Here is a 21,706-nt window from a genome sequence, read left to right as displayed (position 1 = left end):
TGTTTCTACCTGGAGTGCTGTGGACCCAGCTTAAACTCTACTGCCATAGAAGACAGGGAAGACAGGTTTTCATGGATGACCAGAAGTTTCTGTTACATGTAACAACAGATTAAAAAAATATACATTACCAGCTGGGTGTGGTGGCTCATGCCTGTAATCCCAGAACTTTGGGAGTCCAAGGCAAGTGGATCACCTGAGGTCAGGAGTTCGAGACCAGCCTGGCCAACATGGCAAAAACCCATCTCTACTAAAAATACAAAAATTAGCCAGGTGTAGTGGCAGGCGCCTGTAATCCCAGTTACTTGGGAGGCTGAGGCAGGAGAATCGCTTGAACCCAGGAGGTGGAGTTTGCAGTGAGCTGAGCCAAGATTGTGCCACTGCACTCCAGCCTGGGTGACAGAGCAAGAGTCTGTCTCCAAAAAAAAAAAAAAAAATTATATATATATTATAAATATATGTGTGTGTGTGTGTGTGTATGTATGTGTGTGTATATTATATATGTGTACATATATTGCCTTCTGCAAATAAGGTAAATGCCACACAGTTATCTATTCAAAAAATCTTTATTAAGGGCCTACTATGTGCCAGATATTCTTTCTTATATGTGTAAGAAAAATATTATTAACATATTGTGGGCGAAAATATGCAACACTATGAACATATTTTTCATTTTTGAATGGCTTTTACTTTTTCAGACAATAGAAGGCAACTGGAAAAGAGGCAAGGATTCTAACTACATACTGCAGAAAAAATATTCACACCTGTCAAATTCCAACAGCTGGCATTATTGTTGTTCTATGAATAAGCACACACAGAATCCTCGTGGATAGTTCTTTGTCTCTTGGTCTCGTAAATCATAACTTGCTTGTAGCTTTTTTATGAACCTTCAGGAATAACTCTTCAGAGGATGATAATACATCATTAAGATTAAATTGAACCTCAAAGGTGGGTTTTTTTTCCAAAATGATAAAGGCCACCAACACTGCAAGGTTTGCTGTCATTCCTTTGATCTGGTAAGTGACACCATCTTCAGGGTTTGTGTACTCAAAGATATGATTAATAAAACGGTGACCGAGACGTGTGACATAATGCTGGTCATGGACCTGCGGATGCAGGAAATAGGCCAGAGGCACCAGGAATACATCCTTAACTTCAGCAGGATTCGGCTGGGCCTGGAAGTTGTGGTCTATTAAACCCACAAATGGAGTTATCAATGTATCTGTCTAAAATCAGAAAACAAAACAGACAAATTAAGAAGTGAAGTGATATTGTTTCAAATACTAAAATCATGCCACTTCTAGGTGAGCTAAGAAAATACACTGAACCTGGGAGAAGGGGAAATTACTCTGGAAGTAAATTTATGTTCTCCCTAAAATGGGAGTCATCCTGCTCTGCCTGAGGTGACATCTCTGAGATGACTCTGAAAATGATTTCTTGCATGAACATAAAGTGGTACAATCTTTTGGAATGGCAATTTGGCAGTATCATAAAAACATGTTCCCTTTGACCTGGGAATTGCATTTGTGTATCTGTATGATAAATTCCTACCAGTAAGAAAAGACACAAGTATAAACCTGAAGCATTAGTTTCAACGACGGCCCAAAATTCTAAAGTTATCACTCTTCAATTTATAGGCATTTAAGTTATATAAATTGGGGTTATATCCATAAAATAGGTTACTACGTAGCCTTTAAAAAGAATGGGATAGACATCTTTCCTTCTCAGTAAAGAAAATGTGATACACTTTTGAACAGAAAAGTGATTTAATACTAGTTATGATATATTCCCATTTATGGATAAAATTCATAGTACATACACACATATATATAATTATGTGTCATATATAACTATATGTGAACTACTTTATATAACACACGTTTATATTACATGGAAGAGGGATTTCTATTTACAACCACAACTGCTTGCAAATGAACATGAGTGGCCGGGTGCGGTGGCTCACGCCTGTAATCCCAGCACTTTGGGAGATCGAGGTGGGCGGACCACCTGAGGTCAGGAGTTTGAGACCAGCCTAGCCAACAAGATGAAATCCCGTTTCTACTAAAAATATACAAATTAGCTGGGTGTGGTGGTGCGTGCCTGTAATCCCAGCTACTCAGGAGGCTGAGGCAGGAGAATTGCTTGAACTCAGGAGGTGGAGATTGCAGTGAGCCGAGATCATGCCACTGCACTCCAGCCTGGGTGACAGAGCAAGGCCTGGTCTCAAAAATAAAAATAAATAAATAAAAATAAAAAAGCAAATGAACCTGAGTGCTGTCACATGAAAGACTGTTTTGTTATATTGGAAACCCTGAGAGGGAGGCCTGGGGCTGAGGATGTGGGAACTGGTAAGAGCTGCCTGACTTTGTATTAGAAAGTGAGAAGAATTGGAATTCCTGGAACATCCCAAGAGAAAGGGGGTGGAAAAAGCCAGAGAGGTGGACACATGGTGAGGCTGGGACCTATCCGGCCTGCAGAATGTTGTGAGGGACAGCCAAAGACAGGAAAGCACATTTGGGAACAGAGACAACTCAGACCATTAACCAAAATAATGGTGAAAGTCAACATTTAGCAGGAGGAGACAAGAGGAACATAGACTTCATATGTCCTTGGGCAGGAAATCTGGGGTCATTAAGTTACCCGAGGGCAGAGGCAACATTCTACCAGCACCTAACACCACGCCTGGCATTGGGGAAATGCTTAGTCTCCTGAATATGGAGTTTTTCAGGTGGACTCTGAGATACGGATTCAGATGCAAGTGATTTTTTAAGAAAGTGCTCCCAGGGGAAACAGGTAAGCGGAGGAGAGGAACAAGACTCATAAGGGAAGAAGGCTGGCAAGGGCACCATGGGGTGTTCTGGAGGGTAAATTAATATGCAGTTTGTCCCACATGGAGACAAGGGAGTTGGGATTTCATGCTTCCCAGCCCCAGTCAGTCACTGCTTAAGGACTGCCTTGCCAGAAATAAATTCACAGGCACTCCCAGCTCTCTGTGCAGGACACAAGGCAAGGCGGCTCCAGTATCAAGGGTACCAGTATTCAGAAGAAAGCTGCCAAGTGTTGTCAGAGGCCTTTGAACCAGAGCAACTCCATCTTGAATAGGGGCGGGGTAAGATAAGGCTTGGACCTACTGGGCTGCATTCCCAGGTCAGGGCATGCTTAGTCACCAGATGAGACTGAGATACAAGTCATAAAGACCTTGCAGTAAAGAAGGCCGTCAAAACCCACCAAAACCAAGATGGCAATGAAAGTAACCTCTGGTCATCCTCACTGCTCATTATACGATAATTAGAATGCATCAGAATGTTAAAAGATACTCCCACCAGTGCCATGACAGATTACAAATGCCATGGCAATGTCAGGAAGTTACTCTATATGGTCTAAAAAGGGAAGGAACCCTCACCTCTCGGAATTGCCCATCTCTTTCCTGGAAAACTCATGAATAACCCACCCCTTGTTTAGCATATTATCAAGAAATAACCATAAAAATGGCCAGCCAGCAGCACATGCTGTTGCTCTGTTACGGAATAGCCATTCTTTTTTTTTTTCTTTACTTCTCTAATAAACTTGCTTTCACTTTATGGACTTACCCTGTGAGATCCTAAAACTCTCTCTTAGGGTCTAGATCAGGCCCCCTAGCTGGTAAGTGAGTTATCAGAAGCCCTGGGGTTGTAAGAGGAATATGAAGGGGCCTGGACAGAGCCCCAACAATGTATGCTCAGTAAATATTCGTGGTTGCTGCTACCATTAGTGACCACAACTTATGGGCACCTAGTCTAGTTCCCAACACTCTGATTCCTTACAACAATCTGATCTCGAAGAAGCCTTAACAACTACAATTAGAGATGTGAAGAAACTTGCCCAAGGGCACATCCTGTTGATGCTTGGCAGAAACTGGATTTGACCACAAACGTGTTGCTCATACTCCTGGGTATATTTCAGAGGCCTTTGCAAAAAGAAGTACATAAACGTCTGATAAAAGGGAAAACTGGGGTGGGGGTTGTGGTGTCACAGCCTGCCTGGAAGGTTTATGTAGCGGGTACATACATAGATGCATACATACATAGGTAGCTACTCTGGAGGCTGAGGCAGGAGAATTGCTTGAACTTGGGAGGTGGAGGTTGCAGTGAGCCGAGATCACTGGGACTCGAGATCCCTTGAGAAAAGCCAATAGCACCCTCCCCCTCCCAGCTATGATCTCCAGACATTACCAAATTCCCCAGGGTTGAAAAATCACTCCAGGTTAACAGCCACATAGATTAGATTATGTTTATAATTTTCAGTAAATGGCATTTTTGTGATACATTTTAAAAATTAGCAGGGGCCAAAAAACAGGCCGGGCGCGGTGGCTCACGCTTGTAATCCCAGCACTTTGGGAGGCCGAGGCGGGCGGATCACGAGGTCAGCAGATCGAGACCACGGTGAAACCCCGTCTCTACTAAAAATACAAAAAATTAGCCGGCCGTGGTGGCGGGCGCCTGTAGTCCCAGCTACTCGGAGAGGCTGAGGCAGGAGAATGGCGTGAACCCGGGAGGCGAAGCTTGCAGTGAGCGGAGAGCGCGCTACTGCAGTCCGGCGTGGGTGAAAGAGCGAGACTCCGTCTCAAAAAAAAAAAAAAAAAAAAAAAAAAAAAAACAAAGCAACCCTCTCTTGCGCTTCCAAACACAGCAGACCTTTCTTTAAAGCCTTTGTTTAATCTCTCAATCATGCCATTTTAGAAATCTCCTTTTCCAGGAGGATCTGGCCCCCAGGAATCTCCCGGAGACACACTTTCCTGTTAATGCTGCTGAGTTCTATCCACCCACACGCAAAACTCAGTAGCACCTGGGGACCTTGGGAATGGAGTTAGTCTCATTTTGGAAACTTTAATCAGTATAGCTAAATTAGTTAATTGATTTCTAAAGTAAATCCTCCAAATGCTGGTGGATTTGCAGAAATCAACTGAAAAGAGTTCGCATTAGAAAACCAAATGGAAAAGTAATTGACCCATTTCGTGTGTAATCCCATGTCTCTATCTCGCTTTCATACACACATACTTAGAAAACATTTGAGTGGCCACTAGCTTCTTGCAAACAAAGCCACCCTTGGGTGCTGACCTTTCTATTTTTAAAAAGGACCCAATTAAGACAGACATTGTCTCAGCATCTCTGATGTTCAAAACACTGTCCCACCAAGACTTCAGTCAAGTGGAACATAAAGGATGATCTAACTCACTGGTTTTCTGACTGTTAGGAAACAGTGGGACTGTTTTCTTTTGAAATAAAAACTTACCCGAAAGCCCAATATATAAAACATTAAGGCCGGGTGTGGTGGCTCACATCTATAATCCCAGCTCTTTGGGAGGCCAAGGCAGGCGGATCACGAGGTCAGGAGATCGAGACCATCCTGACTAACACGGTGAAACCCTGTCTCTACTAAAAATACAAAAAATTAGCCGGGTGTGGTGACGGGCGCCTGTAGTTCCAGCTACTCGGGAGGCTGAGGCAGGAGAATGGCGTGAACCCACGAGGCGGAGCTTGCAGTGAGCCGAGTTTGCACCACTGCACTCCAGCCTGGGCGACAGAGCGAGACTCCGTCTCAAAAACAAACAAACAAACAAAAACACATTAAAAGTTTATACCTACCTCTGATATTGTGTGATGAGAGCACTTCACCTCTGTGGTGTTCCCAAATTATGACCCCAGCTTAACAATGAGAAAAATGTCAGACAAACCAAAATTGGGGAACATTCTACAAAATACCTAACCACTACATCTCAAAACTGTCAGGGTCATGAGAAGAAGAAAGTCTGAGAAACTATCACAGACCAGAGGACTAAGGAGACATGACCACAAAATACAATACGGTATCTTAGATGAGATCCAGGACAGAAAGGAGGACATTAGTAGAAAAAGTAGTAAAAAGCAAACAGAGCATGGAGTTCAGTTAACAGTAATATGCTGACATTGGTTTCTTTGTTGTGACAAATGTATGCAGTGATGTAAGATGTCAACCATGGGGAAACTAGGTCTGTGGTACATAAGAACTCTCTGTACTATCTTCACGACTTTTCCATCAGTCTACAGCTATTCTGAAATTAAAATTAAAGATTTTATTAAAACCTTTATATGGTAAAATCATGCTGTTATCCAAGATCATACTTATTAATACAATATTTACCCCTTCTAAAGTCAGTTAGTACAACAATGAGGTTGTTGTGGTGAACCGATAGAAAGTAAGATCTAAAGCTGAGCACAGTGGTTCACACCTGTAATCCCAGCACTTTGGGAGGCTGAGGTGGGAGGATCGCTTGAGGCCAGGAGCTCGAGACCAGCCTCATCAACATAGCGAGACCCCCATCTCTATAAAAAATAAAATAAAAAAGAAAATAAGATCTGGTTATATCAGCTCCAAAATTCATTTTTAAAAATATTTTAAATATGTTTTGATATATATTATACTATCAAGGAAATCCTGATCCAAAACAAATGCAGTTATGAATAGTAATAGTTTTTAAATAGCTTGCCTACTGATTTCATGGTTCTATTCAATTAATGTGTTACAGAGAGGCTTTATTCTCTAGTATGTAGAAAAATGAATATCTTTACGGCAGAAGCAATGCATTGGTGGTCTCCAAGGGGCTAAAATTTGGTATCTAGCACATTGGAGTGTCTGTTATTTTTTCAACTGAACTCTCAAAACCAATGTATACTGGAGAAAAATAAATGTGAACTGAATGTTAATAATTCTGAAGCATCTCTCTAGGGTTCTATGGCACCCAGTTTGAAATCCACTGATGGGAGTTCAACCCTTTTATTTCTGGTTGGGGAAAGAGGGGTCCGGAGAGGCAAAAGGGGTTGCCCACAGCCACTTGGCTCATGAGGGGCAATGTCTGTAGGAGAACCTGTTCTCTTGACTTTATGTACAGTACTCTTTGGGGTTATGTTTGGAAAATGTGGAATCCTGAGAACAGTAGATCCACCTGGGGGTGGGGACGGTGCTCATGAGTGTCTGAGGAAACCCTTACATCAATAAGACATGGCATCAGGCAGCAGACAACTTCCACTTGATGAGGATGGAGCCCCACTTCCTCCTGGGCTTCCCGGAGAGCCGTGGCTGCATCATCCTTGTCTGTAGGGTCACGCTTACCTCCAGGGAAGCAAACTTCTCCAGGGGCCCTTCTTAGCTGGATATAGAAAGAACAGTGCTACAATGTGGGATTCTAATTTTGGAACTATTTATGCATTCAACAAATACTTACTGAACTTCTATTTTGTACCAGAGACCATTCCTACCCAGGTGGTGGTATCAAGACCCCTATTGCCCAAAAATGTGTTTTCTTGAATCCTTTTTAAGAAATAAACCTTGAAAATTTTTCTCACTGCTAGCTTTTATTCTATTTGTCCCCAAAAGATACCACATACTGTATTAGTCTGTTCTTGCACTGCTATAAATAAATAACTGAGACTCGGTAATTTATAAAGAAAAGAGGTTTAGTTGGCTCATAGTCCCGCAGGCTGTACAGGGAGCATGATGCTGGCATCTGCTCTGCTTCTGGGGAGACCTCAGGAAACATACAATCATGGCGGAAGGTAAAGGAGGAGCAAGCACTTCACATGGCTGGAGCGGGAGGAAGAGAGAGGGAGCGGAGGTGCTACACACTTTAAACAGCCATATCTCATGAGAACTCACTCACTATTGTGATGACAGTACCAAGGGGGAAATCCGCCCACATGATCAAATCACCTCCCACTAGGCCCCACGTCCAATACTGGGGATTACAACTGAATATGAGATTTGGGTGGGGACAGGATCCAAACCATATCACACACACACAAATGATTGACATTGCTAGGGGAAAAAAGCTGAAAGAATAATATAAGGGGCAATATTATCAACAGATAATTTTGTTGAGTCCTTTATTGGCTGCTTATCATATTCTGGGCATGTTGTTTCATAAAGATTTTTCCCACTGGGTCCTCAGAACAGTCCTATAAGCTACTAATTTTTGAACAAGGTGAAATTCACATAATAGTAACCATTTTAAAGTGAAAAAAAGCAGAGACATTTAATACATTTACTGCGTTGTACAATCATCCCTACTATCTCATTCCAGAATATTTTCATCATCCCAGAAGGAAACCCCATACAACAGTTTATTCTCATTCTCTTCTCCCTCTGTCCCTGCTTTCTGTCTCTGTGGATTTACCTAGTATCGACTTTTGTGTCTGGCATTTTTCCCTTCACATGTGTTTTTGAGGTTCTTCATGTTCCATCATGTATTGGTACTTCCTTTTTTATGGCTGAATAGTATTCTATTGTATGTATAGATCACAGTTTGTTTATCCACTCATGCATTGATGGGCAGGTAAGCTACTCTTTTCTTTTCTTTTTTGAGATGGAGTCTCGCTCTGTGTCCCAGGCTGGAGTGCAGTTGTGTGAACTCGGCTCACCGCAAGCTTTGCCTCCTGGGTTCACACCATTCTCCTGCCTCGGCCTCCCGAGTAGCTGGGACTACAGGCACCCACCATCATGCCTGGCTAATTTTTTGTATTTTTAGTAGAGACGGGGTTTCACCATGTTAGCCAGACTGGTCTCGATCTCCTGACCTCATGATCTGCCCTCCTCAGCCTCCCAAAGTGCTGGCATTACAGGCGTGAGCCACCGCACCCGGCCATAAGCTACTCTTATACTATGATTATTTCCACTTTCAGACAAGGGAACTTAGGCTCACAGAGGTTAAATAACCTGACCAAGTTCACTTACTGAGCTGGAATATAAACCAATGTTTAATTTAAGAGCCTGTGTTTTTAATCAGTACAACATACATTTATCAAAAGTTTAGTAAGACACAGAAAATATGGGCCCTGGAGCTATTAGCATTGTGTTGGCATCTATGTGTATCTTTGTGTGTGTTGGTAAAGGAATAGAGGTCTCCTCTTTCCCCGCATTGCCCCTTTCCTTGATTCCATTCCTTCCTGCCTTTAGGAGAACTGACAGTGTCTTTATTTATAGCATCCTAAAATTACCCCCTTTCTTATCTCTGTCTTTAAAATTATTTCTCTCATATCTTGGGCAGAAGTGGAGAGGCACAAACCCTCCACTGTTCTCTCTTCTGCAGGGCCAAATATCTCAGCAAAGTGACCTCAATTTCTTTTATGCCCACTTGTGCCTAGTACCCATTATCTTTTCTCTCCTGAATTGTCAAGGAGCCCTCAGGCTCAGCAAGAGTCCTGGGTCTGCCTCTTTCCAACTGTGTGCAATGGGGTAATGGCAGTGTGTTCCTCAGAGAGCTGTGAAGATTGTTCCATGAGGATGGAGCGGATACACGGGAATGGTGCTTGGCCACGTTAAATATTTACTAATGAGAACTCGTAAGGTCAGTCCTGGACATTGAGAAGCTCAATCAAGAGATCATGTTGCCATTTTTAGCACCTAGGCCAATGTATCTATGTAAGGAGAAACTAGATGCCTGCAATGGCCCGATTGTTTATTCTCCCAAGAATCCATATGTTGAAATCCTCACCCCTAAGGTGATGGTATTAGGAGGTGGGACCTTTGGGAGGTGATTAGGTAATGGGGGCAGAGCCCTCATCAGTGAGATGAATGCCCTTATAAAAGACGCCCGAAACAGACCCTTTGCCCCTTTTCCTGTAAGGACACTGAAAGGATGACTATCTATGAACTGAAACAGGACCCTCACCAGACACCAAATCTTCTGGCAGCTTGATCTTGGACTTTCCAGCCTCCAGAACTGTGAGAATTAATATCTGTTGTTTATAAGCCACCCAGTCTAAGGTGTTTTGTTATAGCAGCTTGAGAGGACTAAGACAATGCTATGATAAACTTTTTGACATTTTATAGTGTACAGCCTCATTTGGGCAAGCCTTAAAAAAATTTTTCTAAGTCCTTCTGTGCTGATAAATCAGGAACACTGCAGAAATTGCTGCCATAGCTAAATCCTTAGACATCTTCACATCAATTACAGTGGTGAGAACAGGTGAAAAGAAGGCTGATGGACACATTTCTACTGTCTTGAACACCCACCACCCACTGCAAATATGTCTCACCAAATGCATAAGAAATACACCTAATGTTACAGCAACTCTGAAAAAGTGCTTTATTGTTAGAATGTTCAACTCCAAGGCAGCCAGGGACAGAGGCACCTCCAAGCAGTCATCAGGCTTGACAGAAACACAGACCTGATGTGATGTCTGTTTCAAATGTACAGTCATGTGTTGCTCAACAACAGGGACACATTCTGAAAAATGCATTAGGCGATTTCATCATTGTGTAAACAACACGGGGTGCACTTGCACAAACCTGGATGATATAGACTACTACAAACCTAGGCTATTTGGTGTAGCTAGTGCTTCTGGGCTACAACCTGTATACCATTTTAATGTCCTGGATATTGCAGGCAATAGTAACATAATGGTAAGTATTGGTGCATCTAAACACGGAAAAGGTACAGTAAAAATATGGTATAAAAGATCAAAAATGGCTCAACAGTATGGGGCATTTACCATAAATGGAGCTTGCAGGACTGAAAGCTGCTTTGTGTGAGTCAGTGAGTGAGTGGGTGGTGAGTGAATGTGAAGGCCTAGGACATTAAACAGTGCTCTAGACTTCATAAACACTAGACACTTAGGCTATAGTAGGTTTATAAAAATATTTTTCTTTTCTTTCTTTTTCTTTTTTTGAGACGTGTTCTCACTCTGTTGACCAGGCTGGAGTGCAGTGATGGGATCTCAGCTCCCTGCAGCCTCTGCCTCCTGAGTTCAAGTGATTCTCCTGCCTCAGCCTCCCAAGTAACTGGAATTATGACACCCGCCAGCATGCCTGGCTAATTTTTGTATTTTTAGTAGAGACGAGGTTTTGCCATGTTGGCCAGGCTGGTCTCGAACTCCTGACCTCAGATGGTTCCCTCCACCTTGGCCTCCCAAAGTGCTGGGATTACAGGTATGACCCACCACCCCCCCGGCCTTCTTCTTTTTTAAATAATAAATTGACCATAGCTTACTATTACTTCTTACTTTCTAAACTTTTTATTTTTTAATTTTTTGACTCTTTTGTAATAACACTTAGCTTAAAACACAAACACATTACACAGCTATACAAAATATTTTCATTTTCATTATAATCTTATTGTAGAAGCTTTTTTCTATTTTTAAGGATTTTTTTTTCTTTTTAAACTTTCTGGCTAAAAACTAAGATACAACACACAGAATCATCAATATCACTGTCTTCTACCTCTACCTCTTGTCCCACTGGAAGGTTTTCAGGGGCCACAATAACATATATGGAGCTCTCATCTCCTACAACAACAATGCCTGTGTTTTTTGGAATACCTCCTGAGGGACCTTAGTGAGGCTGCTTTATAGTTATTTTTTAAAAAATAAGTAGAAGAAGAATACTCTAAAATAATTATTTAAAAGAATAGCGTAGTAAATTACATAAACCAGAAATGTCATTTATTATCATTATCAAGTATTATATATTGTGCATAACTGTATGTGCTACACTTTTAGACCACTGGCAACACAGTAGGTTTGTTTACACTAGCATCACCACAAACATGTGAGTAATGTATTGTGCTATGACATTATGACTGCTACAATGTCAGTTGGTGATAGGAATTTTCAGCTCCGTAATAATCTAATGGGGCCACCATTGTGTATATGGTCCATCATTGATGGAAAAACACTTTTGCAGCACATGACTGTGTTTTGAAAGCTTTCAAAAATATCTCACAGCATACCAGTTTTTTTCAATTTGCCTTGTACACCTATTCCAGTTAATAGGTAATAGGAATTGGAAATGACCATTTTGGATTAGTGAGAACATTACTCTCAAGAAAATGTTATCCTCGGTCTGGGCAATGATTTTAAAAATATGACCCCAAAAGCACAGGCAAGGAAAGCGAAAATAAAAACATGAGGTGACATCAACTAAAAAGCTTTTGCACAGCTAAGGAAACACTCAACAGAGTGAAAAGACAATCTGTGGAATGGGAGAAAATATTTGCAAACCATACATCTAAAAAGGGGCTAGTATCCAAAATATATAAAGAACTCAACTCAATATCAATAATTAAAAAAAACCAATTAAGGCCAGGCGTGGTGGCTCACGCCTGTAATCTCAGCACTTTTGGAGGCCGAGGCGGGCGGATCACAAAGTCAGGAGATCGAGACCATCCTGGCTAACATGGTGAAACCCCATCTCTACTAAAAATACAAAAAAATTAGCCGGGTGTAATGGTGGGCGCCTGGAGTCCCAGCTACTCGGGAGGCTGAGGCAGGGGAATGGCATGAACCTGGGAGGCAGAGCTTGCAGTGAGCCAAGATTGCACCACTGCACTCCAGCCTGGGCTACAGAGCGAGACTCAGTCCAAAAAAAACAAAAAACAAACAAAAAAACCAATTAAAAAATGGACAAAGGACCTAAATAGACATTTCTCAAAAGGTATATGAAAAAAACGCTTAACATCACTATCACCAGGAAAATTCAAATTAAAACCACAGAGAGACATTACCTCACACCTTTTAGAATGGCCATTATCTGAAAAACAAAAGGTAAGTGTTGTTGAGGATATGGAAAAAAGGGAACTATCACACACTGTTGGTGGAATGTAAGTTAGCACAATCATTGTGGAAAACAGTATGGAGGTTTCTCAAAAAATTAAAAACAGAATGGCCATATGATCCAGCAATCCCACTACTGCTTATATATCCAAAGGAAATGAAATCAGTATATCAAAGAGGTATCTGCACACCCATGTTCATTGCAGCATTGTTCACAATGGCCAAGACATGGAATCAACCTGAGTGTCCATCAACAAGTGAATGAAGAAAATGTACGTACAGAGAAGAATATTATTCAGTCATAAAAAAGAAGGAAATCCAGTCATTTGTGACAACATGGATGAACCTGGAGGAAATTATGTTATGTAAAATAAGCCAGTCACAGAAAGACAAATGCCACATGATCTCATTCATATGTGGAGTATTAAAAAGTCGGTCTCATAGAACTAGAGAGTAGAATGGTGGTTACCAGGTGCTGAGGTGGCTTGGGGTGAGGATGGGGAGATGTTGGTCAAAAGATAAGTTTCAGCCAGTCAGAAGGAATAAATTCAAGAGATGTATTGTATATTATGGTGACTGTAGTTAACATACTGTATTCTTGAAAATTGCTGAGTGGATATAAAGTGTTCTCATCACAAAGATGATGACTATGAGAGATAGTATGTTATGTGTGGTGATATGTTACCATATGAGTGTTAATATGTTACTATGTGAGGTAATGTGTGTGGTGATATGTTACTATGTAAGGTAATATGTCTGGTGGTATGTTACTATGTGAGGTAATATGCATAGTAATATGTTACTACGTGAGGTAGTACCTTGATCAGCTAGATTTAGTCATTCCACAGTGAATATATACTTCAAAACATCATGTTGTACAGGATAAATCTCTACAATTTTATCTGTCGATTTAAATTTTATTTATTTATATATTGAGATAGAGTCTCGCTCCGTCGCCCAGGCTGGAGTGCAGTGGCATAATCTCGGTTCACTGCAACCTCAGCCTCCTAGGTTCAAGTGATTCTCCTGCCTCAGCCTCCCGAGTAGCTGGGACTACAGGTGTGCACAACCACACCCAGCTAATTTTGCATTTTTCGTAGAGACAGGGCTTCACCATGTTGACCAGGCTGGTCTCGAACTCCTGGCCTCAGGTGATCCCCACACCTTGGCCTCTCAAAATGCTGGGATTACAGGCGTGAGCCACCATGCCCAGCCTAAATTTTTTTTGTTAAAGAAAATACGCTATTTTGAAGGAAATATGTATGATGACATGTTACTATATGATGTATATGGTGATATGTTACTATGTGAGGTAATATGTATAGTAATATGTTACTATGTGAAGTAATATGTTACTATGTGAGGTAGTACATTAATTAGCCAGATTTAGTCATTCCACAGTGAATATATACTTCAAAACATTATATTGTACAGGATAAATCTCTACAAGTTTATCTAATTTTGTTTTTAAAAAAGAAAATATTATGCTGTTTTGAAGAAAATAGGCACATTTCTAAAACTGACTAATCAAAAACTATTAGCACTGCAAAGGGCTCTAAGCACAAAAGCTGTCAGTTATTTTTTTGATAAATAGTATACATTTTTTATTCAATAAAACCTTCTGAAATGCTACTCAGAGGCCAAGTAAAGCTGCAGCGTAATTTCCTAAGACTTCAATCTTTGCTTTGTTCTTGAATTTTCTCTTGCCTACTTCCAGTCCCAGAGAATGGGGTGCAGGGACGAGGGTGGAGGAGGGTAGAAGAGGGGAAAGGGCAGGGATGCGAGGCCAAGGGTGTGGGGGAGAAGGGCAGGACCAGTGATGCACAGCAGCTAATTCCTGAAAACTATAAAGTGGGTGGCTTTGAAGGCCTGAAGGGCTGTGCCTAGGTGTGCAATGGAGCAAGGGGTTTGCCGGCTCTTTGCTGGCACCAGGGATCTAGGGTTCTGAGAGGAGTCCCTTATCCAAGGTGGACCCGGACAAAGAGATAACGAAAACATAGGTAGCATCCAACAGCATGCAGCACTATGGCATGCCAGCAGCCGTGCTGGGCGTTTTACAGATCTCTTTCAGGCTCAGAACAACCCTGCACATGAGGCGCTGTTTTCAGCCCATATTAGGGATGAGAAAACTGAGGCGATTAAGAGATTTAAGAACTTTGCAGGCTGGGCGTGGTGGCTCACACTTGTCATCCCAGCACTTTGGGAGGCCGAGGTGGGCAGATCCCCTGAGGTCAGGAGTTCAACATCACAACCAACGTGGTGAAACTCCATCTCTACCAAAAATACAAAAATAAGCCAGGTGTGGTGGTGCCCATCTGTAATCCCAGCTAATTGGGAAGCTGAGGCAGGAGAATTGCTTGAACCCAAGAGGCGGAGGTTGCAGTGAGCTGAGATCATGCCACTGCACTCCAGCCTGGGCTACAGAGTGAGATTCCTTCTCCAAAAAAAAAAAAAAAAGAAAAATAAACTTGTTCAAGGTTCCAGAGCTAGTGGGAGATCCCACATTTGAGAAGGGTTAACCCACTTCTTGCCCCGCCTTCCCCATCCACTGGGGGGAAATCTCCTACCAGCCCCCTGCTTGTGTGAGGGACAGAACTCCAGTCCAGCTCCAGAGGGAATTTCTCACCCCTACAGCCAGATAGTGTTGACAGTCAGATTGAATTAAATTTAAATAGTTTTAAAAAAGTGACCTTAATAATCAACAGACAAAAGTGGCTCTGGCTGAAACAAAAGCAACTAGAGACCCCCTTGGTTGAGTATGTAGCATTGTCTGGATTTCCTATATTATTGCTTGTTCGACAACTCTCTTTTATTTATTTATTTATTTATTTATTTTTTAATTTATTCATTATTGAGATGGAGTCTTGCTCTGTTGCCCAGGCTGGAGCGCAGTGGCACAATCTCGGCTCAATGCAACCTCCACCTCCCAGGTTCAAGTGATTCTCCCTGCCTCAGCCTCCCTAGTAGCTGGGATTACCGGCGCCCACCACCACGCCTGGCTAATTTTTTGTATTTTTAGTAGAGACAGGGTTTCGCCATGTTGGCCAGACTGGTCTTGAACTCCTGACCTCAGGTGATCCACCCACCTCAGCCTCCCAAAGTGCTGGGATTACAGGCGTGAGCCACCGCACACGGCCATATCTGATAATTTTAAAAAATATATGTAAGTGCTTCCCCTGTGCTTATTGGCAGAGGTGGGAACAGACACTGGTCCCCTGGTTTCCATTTAAGTATTTCCCCTTGGAACCTGGATTTCTATCATGTCCTGAGTTCACGGCATTTCTGCCTGGCTTAGACGGAACACAATGCACACAAGTCTACTGCCACGTCCACAAAACTCCAGCTGATTCCTCGGCATTTTTTTTTTAAACAAAATACCATTCATTATTCTGCTTAAAAAGCCTGTTAATATGGCTTATTTTCTTTTTGTACTTGGATAACCTTAAAATGACTGCTTCACCAGCTTTTCCTTGGAAGTTCCCCACAGCAAGGGAAAGTGACTGCGCTCACGAGTGCGGGGGTGATAGAGTTTCGATATTCGTCCTTGCCCAAATCTCATGTTGAATTGGAGTCCCCAGTGTTGGAGGTGGGGCCTAGTGGGAGGTGACTGGATCATGGGGGCAGATTTCTCATGCATGGTTTAGCACCATGATCTTGGCACTGTCCCTATGATAGTGAGTGAGTTCTCATGAAATCCGGAGCCATTTAAAAGCGTGGGGCATTTCCCTGCTCTCTCCCTTGCTCCTGCTCCCCCTCTGCTATCTGCCATGATGGTAAACTCCCTGGCCTTTCCAGAAACTGAGCAGATGCCTATGTCATGCTTCCTGTACAGCCTGCAGAACCATGGGCCAGTGGAACCTCTTTTCTTTATAAATTACCCAGTCTCACATATTTCTTTTTCTTTCTTTCTTTCTTTCTTTCTTTCTTTCTTTCTTTCTTTCTTTCTTTCTTTCTTTCTTTCTTTCTTTCTTTCTTTTTTTTTGAGACATTGTCTCGCTGTCGCTCAGGCTGGAGTGCAGTGGCACAATCTCGGCTCACTGCAACCTCCGCCTCCTGGTTTCAAGTGTTTCTCCTGCCTCAGCCTCCTGAGTAGCTGGGATTACAGGTGCGTACCACCACGCCTGGCTAATTCTTTTGTATTTTTAGTGGAGATGGGGTTTCACCATGTTGGTCAGGCTGGTCTCGAACTCCTGACCTCATGATCCTCCCACCTCAGCCTCTCAAAGTGCTGGGATTACAGGCGTGAGCCACCACGCCCAGCCTCAGGTATTTCATTACAGCAATGCAAGAATGGACCAATACAAGAGGTGAGCCAGAAACTCCATTTCCAGCCCATATTTCTTTAAAGTGACATCATTTATCTTAAAACTTCAGGTCATGTCTGACAGGTCACTTGACACTAATGATGACAGCCAAAACTTACTGAATTCTTGCTTGCCAAATACCAGGGTTATGTAGGTGCTTTACATTTGTTACCCTGTGAAGTGCTCATAGCAGCTGTATGAAGCAGTTACTAATATTCTGTCCTCATTTTACCAGTGAAAAGACTGAAGTACAGAGAGGGTAAGTAACGAGGCCAAAGTCACAGCTGGCAAGGACAGAGCCTGGATTCAACATGGACAGCTAGCTTTAGGGCCTAGGACGTTAACTTCTATGCTCTAGTATTTTCACATTATACTAGGGATGGGATAGTCTAAAACAGTGGCCCTTGGTGGGGGCAATTTGGCACCCCCAATCCTGCCAGGACAGTAGGCAATTCTGAAGACATTTGTGGTGTGTGTGCTACTGGCATACTGGACAAAGGGACAAAGGTGTGGGTGAGGTTGTGTTTGTGTGTGCTACTGGCATCTGGTGGGTAGAGGCCAAGGATGATGGTAAACACACCACATTATACAGGAGAGCCTCCACACCAAAGAATTATTCAGCCCCGAATGCCAATAGCACCAAGGTTAGGTAACCCTAGTCTGAAAGCGTTTTAAACTGCTTGTTAGCTAAATTCCTTCATCTTCTTGTTAAACTTTCTCCAAGAAACACCATGTTATCCTGTGGCTTGTGGTTGTATGCCTCTGACATCACAATTTTGAAAGCCCTTTTGAGAACTGTGGCATCAAAGTGTGTGCAAGTGACAAAATCTCGTGAGGTTTTCTGATGTCCTGAGGTTTAAGGGCAGGAAATTTTTTGTCCACCTACCTTCTCTGACCGGACGGTAAACAACAAATGGAGTTTTCCCTCTTTAGCCACCAATGGCAAAAGGACGGAGTATTTGTTATACGGCAAATGAGAATATTTGCCTCCAATATCATACTTTCTTAAGCGGGCCTTAGCATCATCTAGCAAACTGTTTCTGAAATAAAAACAAACCAGACAGACATTTTAGTAAGCAGAGTTATGGTAAAAAGCTTATAGTCCTGCCTCTGTTTCTGCTTTGTTGTGTATTTAGGAGTTTGCCATTTCTGAATCTCTGTGTATTTTTCAATAACACGACAGAAATGATAGCATCTAAATTGCATGGTTGTTCGCAAGATGAAAATGACAAAAAACCTTCTAAGCACACAGTTTAGTACACAGGTTCTCTTTGAAACATAAAGTATGGTAAAATGTTTTTCAATAATGCAGTAGTTGAATTTTGAAACCCATAATTATATTCAGAGAAGACAGGTTTGATGAAAAAGTCATTGTTAAGGTTAGAAGGTTAGAAGACTACCTTCTGTTAAGCTGGCCCTTATGTTCTCAAACTCTTATGTCTTCAACTGCTTATAATAGTGGTTCCCAAAGTTTAGCAGCAACAGAATCACCTGGAGGGCTGACTGTCACACAGACTGCTAGGTTCAGTCCCAGACTGTGACTCAGTAACTCTGGTGGAGGGCCTGAGAATTAGCATTTGTATCAAACTCTCACATGACAGCGTTACTGACGCTGTGGACAGGGGAACACATTTTGAGAACAATTTCCCAATAATATGCAAGTATTTGGATTTAAAACCACAAATGGTGCCCTTCCTATGTGGACTTGTTTTGGTCCTTTTGACAGGTGTGTTTTGCTGCTAGTTTATATAGTGGGTTGAACAGTATCCCCTCACCCCTGAAATTCATGTTTACCCCAAACTTCAGAGTGTGACTTTATTCAGAAATAGGATCTTTTTAGATGTAATTAAAGTGAGCTCTAAATCCAACGACTGTTGTCCTGATAAGAAGCAGAAATGAGCCGAGTGCAGTGGCTCACGCCTGTAATCCCAACACTGGGAGGTTGAGGAGGGAGAATTGCTTGGCTCAGGAGTTTGAAACCAGCCTGGTCAACATAGCAAGACCCTGTCTCTACAAAAGAAAAAAAAATAAAACATAAATTAGCTTAAGCATGGGGCATGCAACTGTATTCCCAGCTACTTGGAAGGCGGAAGTGGGAGGATCACTTGAGCCCCAGAGTTCAAGGCTGCAGTGAGCCATGATTGCACCACTGCACTCCAGCCTGGGTGACAGAGTGAGAACCGACTCAAAAATAAAATAAATAAAATAAAATAGAAGAAGAAAAATCATGGAGAGATGCACACAGGGAAGAAGACCATGTGAAGATGGCAGCAGAGGTTGAAGTGATGCTGTTGTGAGCCAAGGAATGCCAGAAACCACCAGAAACTGGAATAGGCAAGGAAAGGTCACCCCCAGAGCCTTCTAAGGGAGTGTGGCCCTGCTGATAGCTTGATTTTGGACTTCCAGCCTTCAAAGCCATGAGAGACCATTTCTATTGTTTTAAACCACCCAGTGTGTGGTACTTTGTTATGGCAGCCCTAGAAAAGGAACAGTTGATTTTACTTTTTCTGTGGGAAGGCAGTTTTGCATAGTGGGCAGAATTAGATGTTTAAGATAACCAGAATTGGCTTCAAATGTGTATAGGAGGCCTGGTACAGTGGTTCATGCCTATAATCCCAGCACTTGGGGAGGCTGAGGCAGGTGAATCACTTGAAGTGAGGAGTTCGAGACCAGCCTGGCCAACATGGTAAAACCCCGCCTCTACTAAACATACAAAAATTAGCCAGGCATCGTGGCACATGCCTGTAATCCCAGCTACTCAGGAGGCTGAGGCAGGAGAATCACTTGAACCCAGGAGGCAGAGTCTGCAGTGAGCTGAGATTGCCTACTGCACTGTAGCCTGGGCGGCAGAGTGAGACTGTCTCAAAAAAAACAAAACAAAAGTGTATACGAATGACTTCTCTGAGTTTCATCTTCATTTGTGTCAGGCTTGAGGATATTTATGAAGATTAAATGATGCAGTTCATGTACTGTGGCTGGCACACAGCTGGTGCTCAGTGAATGGTAACCACTGTCATAAATCACCCCATCATTAGATAAGCAGTTGTTTGCAGGAGGTATTTGCTATTTTTTGCCTCTTTCTAGATGGCCGGGTGCTCACCAGATGTGGTTGGGTAACAGCAGTGTATTTTAACGACCAAATAGCCTGGAAAGAATCAGTGAATGCTGGCACAGGGATTGCACAGTGCATCTGATGCATGCAGGCCTGCCTCCAGAAAAGGAAACTGTGGGCTGGTGGCTTTTAACCACCCAGAAACCGCAGAACTGACCAGAGAAACCAGCCAAAGTAAAAGGCTGCAAAAACATTATCTGTCCACTTTAGAGACTGGCCGCTGGAATAATCACCAAGATATCAACAGCAGTAGCAGCCACCCCGTTCTGAGCATGGTCTCATTTTGCACGTTTCTCATTTTATCCTCACAACAGCCCGGCAAGTGATCACAGGGTCACCTCCAGGCTCAGAGAGCTTACGAAACTGACAGACCCAAGGTCACAACTGAAAGTAGCCACCGGGGGACTTGAATCCGGGGCTGCCTGCTGCGGGGCTGTGCCACCGTCGGGGGTCATGGGGTCCAACTCTGGAGACGCGGATTGCAGAACAGCCAAGCTGGCTGGGAAGGGGAGCAGCGTGTATGTAAACCATAGTGGCTTAAGCCGGCTCTGTTCCTGGCCAGAGCAGTGCAAAGGTTCGGGGACCCTGCGGGTTGTTGGAGGCGAGTGCTCCCATCCGGCGCTCGCAGGTGGACTGGCGGGAGCTGCAAAATCAGTCCGGGCCAAAAGGCCCCGGTGGCCTCCGCTGCGATCAAGGCCGGGCCTGACCAAGCTCGGGGTGCCAGGGCCCGGAAAGCCTTTACCTGACTGGCTCCTGCGGAAGACCAGGTCGTGACATTGCCCTGGGGAATGCTTGTTTCCGGTCGGACTCGTTGGAGCGGCTCGTTCAGTCGCGCTTGCGCAGAGCAGCTCTGGGCTTGGGAGCGGCCTAAAGCCAGAGAGAGGGGAGGGGCTTAGAACAGGAGGCGGGGTGGGGTCTGGGGCGGAGACAGGGGGCGGGGCGGTGCCAGATCTGGGGTCGGAGGCAGGGATCGGGGCGGGGCGAGGCTTATAGCCAGAGGCGGGACTAGAGGTGGGAGAGGCGCGGGGCGGGGCTTAGGGCCGGGTCTCCCTGGTTGCGCAAAGCAGTTTCTGCCCGGCTCCTTGGGCTTCTATGGAAGCAAGCCACATAGGAGGAGTTGTGGAATTTAGAGCTGGAAGGGTTAAAAAGAAAAGAAAAGAAAAGAAAAGAAAAGAAAAGAAAAGAAAAGAAAAGAAAAGACAGTGCTGGTGAGGTGATAAGATTTTACACTCGCGTCCACTGTTGCTGGAAGGTTAAGGTGATTCATTCAACTTTTTGGAACTGCTGTCAGCACCTGTTTACCGACCACCTGTATGCACTGGATGCAGATCCCACAGCTAGCGAAAAGACAGGTGGAGCTCACAGTCAAATGGTAGAAACATAACTTAATCACACAGGGCTGGATGCAGTGGCGTATGCTTGTAATCGTAACACTTTGGGATGCCAAGAGGGGAGGATCACTTGAATCCAGGAGTTCGAGCCCAGCCTGGGCAACATGGCGAAACCCCATCTCTACAAAATAAAATTAAAAAGTTAGCCAGTCGTGGTGGCACACACCTGTGGTCCTAGCTACTCAAGAGGCTGAGGTGGGAGAATTGCTTGAGCCCAGGAGGTCGAAGCTGCAGTGAGCCATGATAGCGCCACTGCACTCCAGCCTGACAGAGGTAGACCGTCTCAAAAATAAGAAGAAGATGATAAAAAGTTTTTAATGCAAAAAAAACAAAAAAAAA

General features: G+C 43.3%; 1 protein-coding gene across 4 annotated transcripts; it reads right to left on the bottom strand.

Moving 5' to 3' along the window:
- Positions 1-549: 549 nt before the first annotated feature.
- On the bottom strand, positions 550-20,871 carry NUDT7 (nudix hydrolase 7). 4 transcript variants are annotated; one of them, XM_055299639.2, is made up of 5 exons: positions 20,719-20,871; positions 17,751-17,904; positions 7,004-7,162; positions 6,245-6,338; positions 550-1,223 (listed from the first exon to the last, which is right to left on the bottom strand). In XM_055299639.2, the coding sequence occupies exons 1-5, from the start codon at positions 20,751-20,753 to the stop codon at positions 1,153-1,155; spliced, it is 513 nt and encodes a 170-aa protein (XP_055155614.1). In that variant the 5' UTR covers positions 20,754-20,871; the 3' UTR covers positions 550-1,152. The 4 variants fall into 4 exon arrangements, with proteins under 4 accessions (XP_055155614.1, XP_055155612.1, XP_055155611.1 ...); XM_055299637.2 differs by lacking the exons at positions 6,245-6,338; positions 7,004-7,162 and adding an exon at positions 7,479-7,596 and having other exon boundaries at positions 550-1,219; positions 20,719-20,870; XM_055299636.2 differs by lacking the exon at positions 6,245-6,338 and having other exon boundaries at positions 20,719-20,866.
- Between the last annotated feature and the right edge of the window lie 835 nt (positions 20,872-21,706).

The sequence above is a fragment of the Symphalangus syndactylus genome, chromosome 11 (assembly GCF_028878055.3).
Source record: "Symphalangus syndactylus isolate Jambi chromosome 11, NHGRI_mSymSyn1-v2.1_pri, whole genome shotgun sequence".
Taxonomy (NCBI): Eukaryota; Metazoa; Chordata; class Mammalia; order Primates; family Hylobatidae; genus Symphalangus; species Symphalangus syndactylus.
This window is presented reverse-complemented; position numbering and strand designations above follow the sequence as displayed.

Excerpts from the sequence above, each read along its gene's own strand:
- NUDT7 (XM_055299636.2), bottom strand. The coding sequence starts at position 20,753 with ATGTCACGACCTGGTCTTCCGCAGGAGCCAGTCAG. Across the intron at positions 7,163-17,750 it reads TTACCGTCCGGTCAGAGAAG|CTAAGAAGGGCCCCTGGAGA; the intron begins GTAGGTGGACAA and ends TTCTATATCCAG. Across the intron at positions 1,224-7,003 it reads TGATGCCATGTCTTATTGAT|ACAGATACATTGATAACTCC; the intron begins GTAAGGGTTTCC and ends TTCTGATTTTAG.